Raw genomic sequence first — 14,139 nt, 5'->3', positions numbered from 1 at the left:
ACTATACTGTAGTTGTACTGTACCGTGACTATACTGTAGTTGTACTGTACCGTGACTATACTGTAGTTGTTGTACTGTACCGTGACTATACTGTAGTTGTTGTACTGTACCGTGACTATACTGTAGTTGTACTGTACCGTGACTATACTGTAGTTGTTGTACTGTACCGTGACTATGCTGTAGTTGTTGTACTGTACCGTGACTATACTGTAGTTGTTGCACTGTACCGTGACTATACTGCAGTTGTTGTACTGTACCGTGACTATACTGCAGTTGTTGTACTGTACCGTGACTATACTGTAGTTGTTGTACTGTACCGTGACTATACTGCAGTTGTTGTACTGTACCGTGACTATACTGTAGCTGTACTGTACCGTGACTATACTGTAGTTGTTGTACTGTACCGTGACTATACTGTAGTTGTACTGTGCCGTGACTATACTGCAGTTGTTGTACTGTACCGTGACTATACTGCAGTTGTTGTACTGTACCGTGACTATACTGCAGTTGTTGTACTGTACCGTGACTATACTGCAGGTGTTGTACTGTACCGTGACTATACTGCAGTTGTTGCACTGTACCGTGACTATACTGTAGTTGTTGTACTGTACCGTGACTATACTGGAGTTGTTGTACTGTACCGTGACTATACTGCAGTTGTTGTACTGTACCGTGACTATACTGCAGTTGTTGTACTGTACCGTGACTATACTGTAGTTGTTGTACTGTACCGTGACTATACTGTAGTTGTTGTACTGTACCGTGACTATACTGTAGTCGTTGTACTGTACCGTGACTATACTGTAGTTGTTGTACTGTACCGTGACTATACTGTAGTTGTTGCACTGTACCGTGACTTTACTGCAGTTGTTGTACTGTACCGTGACTATACTGCAGTTGTTGTACTGTACCGTGACTATACTGTAGTTGTTGTACTGTACCGTGTACCGTGACTATACTGTAGTTGTTGTACTGTACCGCGTACCGTGACTATACTGCAGTTGTTGTACTGTACCGTGACTATACTGTAGTTGTTGTACTGTACCGTGACTATACTGTAGTTGTTGTACTGTACCGTGACTATACTGTAGTTGTTGTACTGTACCGTGACTATACTGTAGTTGTTGTACTGTACCGTGTACCGTGACTATACTGTAGTTGTACTGTACCGTGACTATACTGTAGTTGTTGCACTGTACCGTGACTATACTGCAGTTGTTGTACTGTACCGTGACTATACTGTAGTTGTTGTACTGTACCGTGACTATACTGTAGCTGTTGCACTGTACCGTGACTATACTGTAGTTGTTGTACTGTACCGTGACTATACTGTAGTTGTTGTACTGTACCGTGTACCGTGACTATACTGTAGTTGTTGCACTGTACCGTGACTATACTGCAGTTGTCGTACTGTACCGTGACTATACTGCAGTTGTTGTACTGTACCGTGACTATACTGTAGTTGTTGCACTGTACCGTGACTATACTGCAGTTGTTGCACTGTACCGTGACTATACTGCAGTTGTTGTACTGTACCGTGACTATACTGTAGTTGTTGCACTGTACCGTGTACCGTGACTATACTGTAGTTGTTGTACTGTACCGTGACTATACTGTAGTTGTTGCACTGTACCGTGTACCGTGACTATACTGCAGTTGTTGTACTGTACCGTGACTATACTGTAGTTGTTGCACTGTACCGTGTACCGTGACTATACTGTAGTTGTTGTACTGTACCGTGACTATACTGCAGTTGTTGCACTGTACCGTGACTATACTGCAGTTGTTGTACTGTACCGTGACTATACTGTAGTTGTTGTACTGTACCGTGACTATACTGTAGTTGTTGCACTGTACAGTGACTATACTGTAGTTGTTGTACTGTACCGTGACTATACTGCAGTTGTTGTACTGTACCGTGTACCGTGACTATACTGCAGTTGTTGTACTGTACCGTGACTATACTGTAGTTGTTGTACTGTACCGTGACTATACTGTAGTTGTTGTACTGTACCGTGACTATATTGTAGTTGTTGTACTGTACCGTGACTATGCTGTAGTTGTTGTACTGTACCGTGTACCGTGACTATACTGCAGTTGTTGTACTGTACCGTGACTATACTGTAGTTGTTGTACTGTACCGTGACTATGCTGTAGTTGTTGTACTGTACCGTGACTATACTGCAGTTGTTGTACTGTACAGTGACTATACTGTAGTTGTTGTACTGTACCGTGACTATACTGTAGTTGTTGCACTGTACCGTGACTATACTGTAGTTGTTGTACTGTACCGTGACTATACTGCAGTTGTTATATTGTACCGTGACTATACTGTAGTTGTCGTACTGTACCGTGACTATACTGTAGCTGTTGCACTGTACCGTGACTATACTGCAGTTGTTGCACTGTACCGTGACTATACTGCAGTTGTTGTACTGTACCGTGACTATACTGTAGTTGTTGCACTGTACCGTGTACCGTGACTATACTGTAGTTGTTGTACTGTACCGTGACTATACTGTAGTTGTTGTACTGTACCGTGACTATACTGCAGTTGTTGCACTGTACCGTGACTATACTGCAGTTGTTGTACTGTACCGTGACTATACTGTAGTTGTTGTACTGTACCGTGACTATACTGTAGTTGTTGTACTGTACCGTGACTATACTGCAGTTGTTGCACTGTACCGTGACTATACTGTAGTTGTTGTACTGTACCGTGTACCGTGACTATACTGTAGTTGTTGTACTGTACCGTGACTATACTGCAGTTGTTGCACTGTACTGTACCGTGACTATACTGTAGTTGTTGTACTGTACCGTGACTATACTGCAGTTGTTGCACTGTACCGTGACTATACTGTAGTTGTTGTACTGTACCGTGACTATACTGTAGTTGTTGCACTGTACCGTGACTATACTGTAGTTTTTGCACTGTACCGTGTACCGTGACTATACTGTAATTGTTGCACTGTACCGTGACTATACTGTAGTTTTTGCACTGTACCGTGACTATACTGTAGTTGTACTGTACCGTGACTATACTGTAGTTTTTGCACTGTACCGTGACTATACTGTAGTTTTTGCACTGTACCGTGTACCGTGACTATACTGTAGTTGTTGCACTGTACCGTGACTATACTGCAGTTGTTGCACTGTACCGTGACTATACTGCAGTTGTTGCACTGTACCGTGACTATACTGTAGTTGTTGTACTGTACCGTGACTATACTGTAGTTGTTGTACTGTACCGTGACTATACTGCAGTTGTTGTACTGTACCGTGACTATACTGCAGTTGTTGTACTGTACCGTGACTATACTGTAGTTGTTGTATTGTACCGTGACTATACTGTAGTTGTTGTACTGTACCGTGACTATACTGTAGTCGTTGTACTGTACCGTGACTATACTGTAGTTGTTGTACTGTACCGTGACTATACTGTAGTTGTTGCACTGTACCGTGACTATACTGCAGTTGTTGTACTGTACCGTGACTATACTGCAGTTGTTGTACTGTACCGTGACTATACTGTAGTTGTTGTACTGTACCGTGTACCGTGACTATACTGTAGTTGTTGTACTGTACCGCGTACCGTGACTATACTGCAGTTGTTGTACTGTACCGTGACTATACTGTAGTTGTTGTACTGTACCGTGACTATACTGTAGTTGTTGTACTGTACCGTGACTATACTGTAGTTGTTGTACTGTACCGTGACTATACTGTAGTTGTTGTACTGTACCGTGTACCGTGACTATACTGTAGTTGTACTGTACCGTGACTATACTGTAGTTGTTGCACTGTACCGTGACTATACTGCAGTTGTTGTACTGTACCGTGACTATACTGTAGTTGTTGTACTGTACCGTGACTATACTGTAGCTGTTGCACTGTACCGTGACTATACTGTAGTTGTTGTACTGTACCGTGACTATACTGTAGTTGTTGTACTGTACCGTGTACCGTGACTATACTGTAGTTGTTGCACTGTACCGTGACTATACTGCAGTTGTCGTACTGTACCGTGACTATACTGCAGTTGTTGTACTGTACCGTGACTATACTGTAGTTGTTGCACTGTACCGTGACTATACTGCAGTTGTTGCACTGTACCGTGACTATACTGCAGTTGTTGTACTGTACCGTGACTATACTGTAGTTGTTGCACTGTACCGTGTACCGTGACTATACTGTAGTTGTTGTACTGTACCGTGACTATACTGTAGTTGTTGCACTGTACCGTGTACCGTGACTATACTGCAGTTGTTGTACTGTACCGTGACTATACTGTAGTTGTTGTACTGTACCGTGTACCGTGACTATACTGTAGTTGTTGTACTGTACCGTGACTATACTGCAGTTGTTGCACTGTACCGTGACTATACTGTAGTTGTTGTACTGTACCGTGACTATACTGTAGTTGTTGTACTGTACCGTGACTATACTGTAGTTGTTGTACTGTACAGTGACTATTCTGTAGTTGTTGTACTGTACCGTGACTATACTGCAGTTGTTGTACTGTACCGTGTACCGTGACTATACTGCAGTTGTTGTACTGTACCGTGACTATACTGTAGTTGTTGTACTGTACCGTGACTATACTGTAGTTGTTGTACTGTACCGTGACTATACTGTAGTTGTTGTACTGTACCGTGACTATACTGTAGTTGTTGTACTGTACCGTGTACCGTGACTATACTGTAGTTGTTGTACTGTACCGTGACTATACTGTAGTTGTTGTACTGTACCGTGACTATACTGTAGTTGTTGTACTGTACCGTGACTATACTGCAGTTGTTGTACTGTACAGTGACTATACTGTAGTTGTTGTACTGTACCGTGACTATACTGTAGTTGTTGCACTGTACCGTGACTATACTGTAGTTGTTGTACTGTACCGTGACTATACTGCAGTTGTTATATTGTACCGTGACTATACTGTAGTTGTCGTACTGTACCGTGACTATACTGTAGTTGTTGCACTGTACCGTGACTATACTGCAGTTGTTGCACTGTACCGTGACTATACTGCAGTTGTTGTACTGTACCGTGACTATACTGTAGTTGTTGCACTGTACTGTACCGTGACTATACTGTAGTTGTTGTACTGTACCGTGACTATACTGTAGTTGTTGTACTGTACCGTGACTATACTGTAGTTGTTGTACTGTACCGTGACTATACTGTAGTTGTGTACTGTACCGTGACTATACTGCAGTTGTTGCACTGTACCGTGACTATACTGCAGTTGTTGTACTGTACCGTGACTATACTGTAGTTGTTGTACTGTACAGTGACTATACTGTAGTTGTTGTACTGTACCGTGACTATACTGCAGTTGTTGCACTGTACCGTGACTATACTGTAGTTGTTGTACTGTACCGTGTACCGTGACTATACTGTAGTTGTTGTACTGTACCGTGACTATACTGCAGTTGTTGCACTGTACCGTGTACCGTGACTATACTGTAGTTGTTGTACTGTACCGTGACTATACTGCAGTTGTTGCACTGTACCGTGACTATACTGTAGTTGTTGTACTGTACCGTGACTATACTGTAGTTGTTGCACTGTACCGTGACTATACTGTAGTTTTTGCACTGTACCGTGTACCGTGACTATACTGTAATTGTTGCACTGTACCGTGACTATACTGTAGTTTTTGCACTGTACCGTGACTATACTGTAGTTGTACTGTACCGTGACTATACTGTAGTTTTTGCACTGTACCGTGACTATACTGTAGTTTTTGCACTGTACCGTGTACCGTGACTATACTGTAGTTGTTGCACTGTACCGTGACTATACTGCAGTTGTTGCACTGTACCGTGACTATACTGTAGTTTTTGCACTGTACCGTGACTATACTGTAGTTGTTGTACTGTACCGTGACTATACTGTAGTTTTTGCACAGTACCGTGACTATTCTGTAGTTTTTGCACTGTACCGTGTACCGTGACTATACTGTAGTTGTTGCACTGTACCGTGACTATACTGTAGTTGTTGCACTGTACCGTGACTATACTGTAGTTGTCGTACTGTACCGTGACTATACTGCAGTTCTCGTACTGTACCGTGACTATACTGCAGTTGTTGCACTGTACCGTGACTATACTGCAGTTGTTGTACTGTACCGTGACTATACTGTAGTTGTCGTACTGTACCGTGACTATACTGCAGTTGTCGTACTGTACCGTGACTATACTGTAGTTGTTGCACTGTACCGTGACTATACTGCAGTTGTACTGTACCGTGACTATACTGTAGTTGTTGTACTGTACCGTGACTATACTGTAGTTGGCGTACTGTACCGTGACTATACTGTAGTTGTTGTACTGTACCGCGACTATACTGCAGTTGTCGTACTGCACCGTGACTATACTGTAGTTGTTGTACTGTACCGTGTACCGTGACTATACTGCAGTTGTTGTACTGTACCGTGACTATACTGTAGTTGTACTGTACCGTGACTATACTGTAGTTGTTGTACTGTACCGTGACTATACTGTAGTTGTTGTACTGTACCGTGTACCGTGACTATACTGCAGTTGTTGTACTGTACCGTGACTATACTGTAGTTGTTGTACTGTACCGTGACTATGCTGTAGTTGTTGTACTGTACCGTGACTATACTGTAGTTGTTGTATTGTACCGTGACTATACTGTAGTTGTTGTACTGTACCGTGACTATACTGTAGTTGTTGTACTGTTCCGTGACTATACTGTAGTTATTGTACTGTACCGTGACTATACTGTAGTTGTTGTACTGTTCCGTGACTATACTGTAGTTGTTGTACTGTACCGTGTACCGTGACTATACTGTAGTTGTTGTACTGTACCGTGACTATACTGTAGTTGTTGTACTGTACCGTGTACCGTGACTATACTGTAGTTGTTGTAATGTTCCGTGACTATACTGTAGTTGTTGTACTGTACCGTGACTATACTGCAGTTGTCGTACTGCACCGTGACTATACTGTAGTTGTTGTACTGTACCGTGTACCGTGACTATACTGCAGTTGTTGTACTGCACCGTGACTATACTGTAGTTGTTGTACTGTACCGTGACTATACTGTAGTTGTTGTACTGTACCGTGACTATACTGTAGTTGTTGTACTGTACCGTGACTATATTGTAGTTGTTGTACTGTACCGTGACTATGCTGTAGTTGTTGTACTGTACCGTGACTATACTGCAGTTGTTGTACTGTACCGTGTACCGTGACTATACTGTAGTTGTTGTACTGTACCGTAACAATACTGTAGTTGTTGCACTGTACCGTGACTATACTGCAGTTGTTGTACTGTACCGTGACTATACTGTAGTTGTTGTACTGTACCGTGACTATACTGCAGTTGTTGTACTGTACCGTGACTATACTGTAGTTGTCGTACTGTACCGTGACTATACTGCAGTTGTCGTACTGTACCGTGACTATACTGCAGTTGTTGCACTGTACCGTGACTATACTGCAGTTGTTGTACTGTACCGTGACTATACTGTAGTTGTAGTACTGTACCGTGACTATACTGCAGTTGTCGTAGTGTACCGTGACTATACTGTAGTTGTTGCACTGTACCGTGACTATACTGCAGTTGTACTGTACCGTGACTATACTGTAGTTGTTGTACTGTACCGTGACTATACTGTAGTTGGCGTACTGTACCGTGACTATACTGTAGTTGTTGTACTGTACCGTGACTATACTGCAGTTGTTGTACTGTACCGTGACTATACTGTAGTTATTGTACTGTACCGTGACTATACTGTAGTTGTTGTACTGTACCGTGACTATACTGCAGTTGTTGTACTGTACCGTGACTATACTGCAGTTGTTGTACTGTACCGTGACTATACTGCAGTTTTTGCACTGTACCGTGACTATACTGCAGTTGTTGCACTGTACCGTGACTATACTGTAGTTGTCGTACTGTACCGTGACTATACTGTAGTTGTTGTACTGTACCGTGACTATACTGCAGTTGTTGCACTGTACCGTGACTATACTTTAGTTGTTGTACTGTACCGTAACTATACTGTAGTTGTTGTACTGTACCGTGACTATACTGTAGTTGTTGTACTGTACCGTGACTATACTTTAGTTGTTGTACTGTACCGTGACTCTACTTTAGTTGTTGTACTGTACCGTGACTATACTTTAGTTGTTGTACTGTACCGTGACTCTACTTTAGTTGTCGTACTGTAACGTGACTACACTGTAGTTGTTGTACTGTACCGTGACTATACTTTAGTTGTTGTACTGTACCGTGACTCTACTTTAGTTGTTGTACTGTACCGTAACTATACTGTAGTTGTTGTACTGTACCGTGACTATATTGTAGTTGTCGTACTGTAACGTGACTACACTGTAGTTGTTGTACTGTACCGTGACTACACTATAGTTGTGTACTGTACCGTAACTATACTGTAGTTGTTGTACTGTACCGTGACTATAATATAGTCACTGTACTGAACCGTGGCAATAATGTACCGTGACTATTGTGTAGTGATTGGTGAAGGTAACGGTGGGGTAGGTCGACTTCATGTAGGGGGCGTGGACCCCCCGTTCGGCTAACTTTTTAATGGTTGGCGTGAGGTCTCTGTTGAGGTAGTCAGCACGGAAGCCGTCCATGGAGATGAGCAGCAGTGGACGGCTACCATACTGGTGAGGGCAGCGGGCAGCCTCCAGCCGCTCAGGCAGCACCACAGCCTCACCACCACTACTTTTCTTCGTCACCATCAGCACCGCCACCACCACCACCACCACCACCACTAGCGTCATGCAGCCCTGATAGGAGGAACACAGAGACGTAAGTTTTATGACTCAAATGCCATGGGTTCAAGCCTTCCCCTCTCTCGACCAGCTGTTCCCTGATACGTCTCGTTGTAAGTTTATCTGCCCTATTATGCTTGGTGTTGTACTTTCATCCATCTACTGCACGAGGCTCAGTATCGTCGTAATTCACCCGGACACCGACACATGGTTCACGATACAGGGACTACCGTAAACTTCCAAAGCATTTATGCAAATTCTTCGTTTAGAAAGACACGTAAGCAAACACTATGACATATTTATTAGAAATAAATAAATTTATTAGAAATAAATAAATAAATATGTCATAGTGCTCTTGGGAGATTCTGAAGAGAAGCTGCAGAGATTGGTGGATGAATTTGGTAGGGTGTGCAAAAGAAGAAAATTAAAGGTGAATACAGGAAAGAGTAAGGTTATGAGGATAACAAAAAGATTAGGTGATGAAAGATTGAATATCAGATTGGAGGGAGAGAGTATGGAGGAGGTGAACGTATTCAGATATTTGGGAGTGGACGTGTCAGCGGATGGGTCTATGAAAGATGAGGTGAATCATAGAATTGATGAGGGAAAAAGAGTGAGTGGTGCACTTAGGAGTCTGTGGAGACAAAGAACTTTGTCCTTGGAGGCAAAGAGGGGAATGTATGAGAGTATAGTTTTACCAACGCTCTTATATGGGTGTGAAGCATGGGTGATGAATGTTGCAGCGAGGAGAAGGCTGGAGGCAGTGGAGATGTCATGTCTGAGGGCAATGTGTGGTGTGAATATAATGCAGAGAATTCGTAGTTTGGAAGTTAGGAGGAGGTACGGTCCTATCATGTTCAAGAATTTGCATGGTATAAACCTTGGTAATAAATACCGACAAGTTGGTTTAGAAAGACACGTAAGCAAACACTATGACATATTTATTAGAAAACGTTTCGTTGCTTACGTGTCTTTCTAAACCAACTGATTACCTTAAACTCCTTATCATTAACCTTCTCTGTATTGGACTGAAGACGCCACTGGCTGGCAAAATGTTTCCAGAATAAAGGTACTCAAATGTTGCACAAGTTTCTCTTTTATCAACTTGTTGGTTTTTTAAATAATTTATACACAAGAATAAGGTTAATCAGTGGTCAATCCTCTTGCCTCACAACACACTCCTCTTGCCTCACAACACACTCCTCTTGCCTCACAACACACTCCTCTTGCCTCACAACACACTCCTCTTGCCTCACAACACACTCCTCTTGCCTCACAACACACTCCTCTTGCCTCACAACACACTCCTCTTGCCTCACAACACACTCCTCTTACCTCACAACACACTCCTCTTGCCTCACAACACACTCCTCTTGCATCACAACACACTCCTCTTGCCTCACAACACACTCCTCTTGCCTCACAACACAATCCTCTTGCCTCACAACACACTCCTCTTGCCTCACAACACACTCCTCTTGCCTCACAACACAATCCTCTTGCCTCACAACACACTCCTCTTGCCTCACAACACACTCCTCTTGCCTCACAACACACTCCTCTTGCCTCACAACACACTCCTCTTGCCTCACAACACACTCCTCTTGCCTCACAGCACACTCCTCTTGCCTCACAACACACTCCTCTTGCCTCACAACACACTCCTCTTGCCTCACAACACACTCCTCTTGCCTCACAACACACTCCTCTTGCCTCACAACACACTCCTCTTGCCTCACAACACACTCCTCTTGCCTCACAACACACTCCTCTTGCCTCACAACACACTCCTCTTGCCTCACAACACACTCCTCTTGCCTCACAACACACTCCTCTTGCCTCACAACACAATCCTCTTGCCTCACAACACACTCCTCTTGCCTCACAACACACTCCTCTTGCCTCACAACACAATCCTCTTGCCTCACAACACACTCCTCTTGCCTCACAACACACTCCTCTTGCCTCACAACACACTCCTCTTGCCTCACAACACACTCCTCTTGCCTCACAACACACTCCTCTTGCCTCACAACACACTCCTCTTGCCTCACAACACACTCCTCTTGCCTCACAACACACTCCTCTTGCCTCACAACACACTCCTCTTGCCTCACAACACACTCCTCTCAAGAACATAAGAAAGGAGGAACACTGCAGCAGGCCTGTTGGCCCATACTAGGCAAGTCCTTTACAATTCATCCCACTAACAAAACATTTGCCCAACCCAATTTTCAATGCCACCCAAGAAATAAGCTCTGATGTGAAAGTCCCACTCAAATCCAACCCCTCCCACTCATGTACTTATCCAACCTAAATTTGAAACTACATAAGAACATAAGAACAAACATTAAAATGGTATAAAATACCGACAGATTGTTAGGTAAGACACATATGCAACAGTTATGTATCTTTATTTCGAAACGTTTCGCCTACACAGTAGGCTTCTTCAGTCGAGTACAGAAAGTTGATAGAAGCAGAAGATACTTGAAGACGATGTAATCAGTCCATCACCCTTAAAGTTTTGAGGTGGTCAGTCCCTCAGTCTGGAGAAGAGCATTGTTCCGTTGTCTGAAACAATATTGTTTCAGACAACGGAACAATGCTCTTCTCCAGACTGAGGGACTGACCACCTCAAAACTTTAAGGGTGATGGACTGATTACATCGTCTTCAAGTATCTTCTGCTTCTATCAACTTTCTGTACTCGACTGAAGAAGCCTACTGTGTAGGCGAAACGTTTCGAAATAAAGATACCTAACTGTTGCATATGTGTCTTACCTAACAACATAAGAACATAAGAATGTAGGAACACTGCAGAAGGCCTACTGGCCCATACGAGGCAGGTCCTTATCAAAACGATCTCTACCTAAAGCCAATCAAGAAATAACTCCCGTACCCCATGACACCAATCAAACCCAGCCCCTCCCACTCATATATTTGTCCAGTCTCTTCTTAAAGCTACCCAAGGTCCTAGCCTCTATCACCCCACTTGGAAGACTGTTCCACGCATCTACAACTCTGTTAGAAAACCAGTACTTACCTATGTCCTTTCTAAATCTAAATTTATCCAACTTATATCCATTATTTCTGGTTCTTACCTGGTTCGACACCCTCAGTACTTTATTAATATCTCCCTTGTTTAAGCCTGTCATCCACTTATACACTTCAATGATATCTCCTCTCGTTCTACGCCTCTCCAGAGAGTGGAGATTTAAGGCTTTAAGTCTATCTTCATACGGGAGGTTCCTTACACAGTAAATCATTTTAGTCATTCTTCTCTGTATGCTCTCTAATGAGTCCCAGCCTCAATAACCCAACTAGGTAGACTGTTCCGCTCATCAACTACCCTATTTCCAAGCCAATACTTTCCTATGTCCTTTCTAAATCTAAACTTATCTAATTTAAATCCATTACTGCGGGTTCTCTCTTGGAGAGACATCCTCAAGACCTTATTAATATCCCCTTTATTAATACCTATCTTCCACTTATACACTTCGATCAGGTCTCCCCTCATTCTTCGTCTAACAAGTGAATGTAACTTAAGAGTCTTCATTCTTTCTTCATAAGGAAGATTTCTAATGCTATGTATTAATTTAGTCATCCTACGCTGAATGTTTTCTAACGAATTTATGTCCATTCTGTAATATGGAGACCAGAACTGAGCTGCATTGTTAGGTAAGACACATATGCAACAGTTAGACAACTTTATTCCGAAACGTTTCGCCTACACAGTAGGCTTCTTCAGTCGAATACAGAAAGTAGGCAGGAACAGTAGAGATGTGAAGACGATGTAATCAGTCCATCACCCTTAAAGTCGTAGAATTTGAGGTTGTCAGTCCCTCGGCCTGGAGGGATGGTGGACTGATTACATCGTCTTCACATCTCTACTGTTCCTGCCTACTTTCTGTATTCGACTGAAGAAGCCTACTGTGTAGGCGAAACGTTTCGGAATAAAGTTGTCTAACTGTTGCATATGTGTCTTACCTAACAACCTGTCGGTATTGTATACCATTTTGATGTTCGACTGTCTAACTTATTTCCATTGGGGTCCTTAATCTTGTCCCCCAGGATGCGACCCACACCAGTCGACTAACACCCAGGTACCTATTTGCTGCTAGGTGAACAGGACAATAGGTGTAAGGAAACGTGTCGGAATTTCCACCCGCCGGGAATCGAACCCGGGCCCTCCGTGTGTGAAGCGGGAGCTTTAGCCAGCAGACCACCTCTGGACTTCTGTTGCTTACACTTCTTGATATAAATCCCAGTAATCTATTTGCCTTATTACGTACGCTTAGGCATTGCTGTCTTGGTTTAAGGTTGCTGCTCACCATAACCCCCAAGTCCTTTTCGCAATCTGTATGGCTAAGTTCTATATCATTTAACTTATAAGTACTAGGGTTATGGGCACTCCCAAACTTCAGAACCGTGCATTTATCTACATTGAACTGCATCTGCCACTTTTTTGACCAAGAATAGAGTTTGTTTAAATCCTCCTAAGTTCCATAACATCTACGTTTGAATCAATTATCCTACCTATCTTTGTGTCATCGGCGAATTTGCTCATATCACTAGTAATTCCCTCATCAAGATCATTGATATATATTATAAACAACAACGAGCCCTAGACTGATCCCTGTGGAACGCCACTTGTTACAGATCCCCACTCGGATTTAACCCCATTTCTGGACACTCTCTGGAAATAAATGGTATAAAATACCGACACAATGGCAATATAAACACAAATGCAGTATAATGTGATCCTTTATTGACTACGTTTCGCCCACACAGTGGGCTTTTTCAAGTCACAAACAGAACTAGTTCTGTTTGTGACTTGAAAAAGCCCACTGTGTGGGCGAAACGTAGTCAATAAAGGATCACATTATACTGCATTTGTGTTTATATTGCCATGGACACTCTCTGCTTCTTGTCAGTGAGCCATGACTCGATCCACGAGAGCTAAGCAAACACTATGACATATTCATTAGAAAACGTTTCGGTCCTGGGACCTTGATCACTTCTAACATACAGAGGTAGAAAGACATTATATATATGGGCGGAGAGTGAGGTGTGAGTGACGCATGGTGACCTGAAGAATGTCATGTTGGGATGAGGACGGGTAGACGATGAGATCATGTGACTCCTGTGTTGTTGGGTTGGTGGTGCTTAAGTATCATGTATGCTAATGTTTTTGAAATTTTGTAGTTTCCAGTGTTACGTTCTATAGTGTCGGTGACGGCGATTAGTGAGGCTTCTAGGCACCGTCGGCGTCTGAGGTCTGGTTCGGTGAGAACGAGTTGTGCCTCATTCCAGTTCATCAAATGCCCCGTGGAGTCTCTGTGGAGGACACAGGCGTACCTTACA

At 43.0% G+C, this 14,139-nt stretch overlaps 1 protein-coding gene across 1 annotated transcript in view; it reads right to left on the bottom strand.

Annotated features, from left to right (window-relative positions):
* Window positions 1–14,139, bottom strand: part of LOC128685491 (venom phosphodiesterase 2) — a gene marked incomplete at its 5' end in the record, with an annotated part of 92,719 nt that overhangs the window by 38,920 nt on the left and 39,660 nt on the right. The window contains 1 exon segment of the mRNA XM_070080722.1: window positions 8,496–8,792. Coding sequence (XP_069936823.1) covers window positions 8,496–8,792 — 297 coding nt within the window.

This window comes from Cherax quadricarinatus, unplaced genomic scaffold, assembly GCF_038502225.1.
Source record: "Cherax quadricarinatus isolate ZL_2023a unplaced genomic scaffold, ASM3850222v1 Contig849, whole genome shotgun sequence".
Taxonomy (NCBI): Eukaryota; Metazoa; Arthropoda; class Malacostraca; order Decapoda; family Parastacidae; genus Cherax; species Cherax quadricarinatus.
The sequence above is the reverse complement of the archived record's forward strand: the minus strand, read 5'-3'. Positions and strand labels throughout refer to the sequence as shown.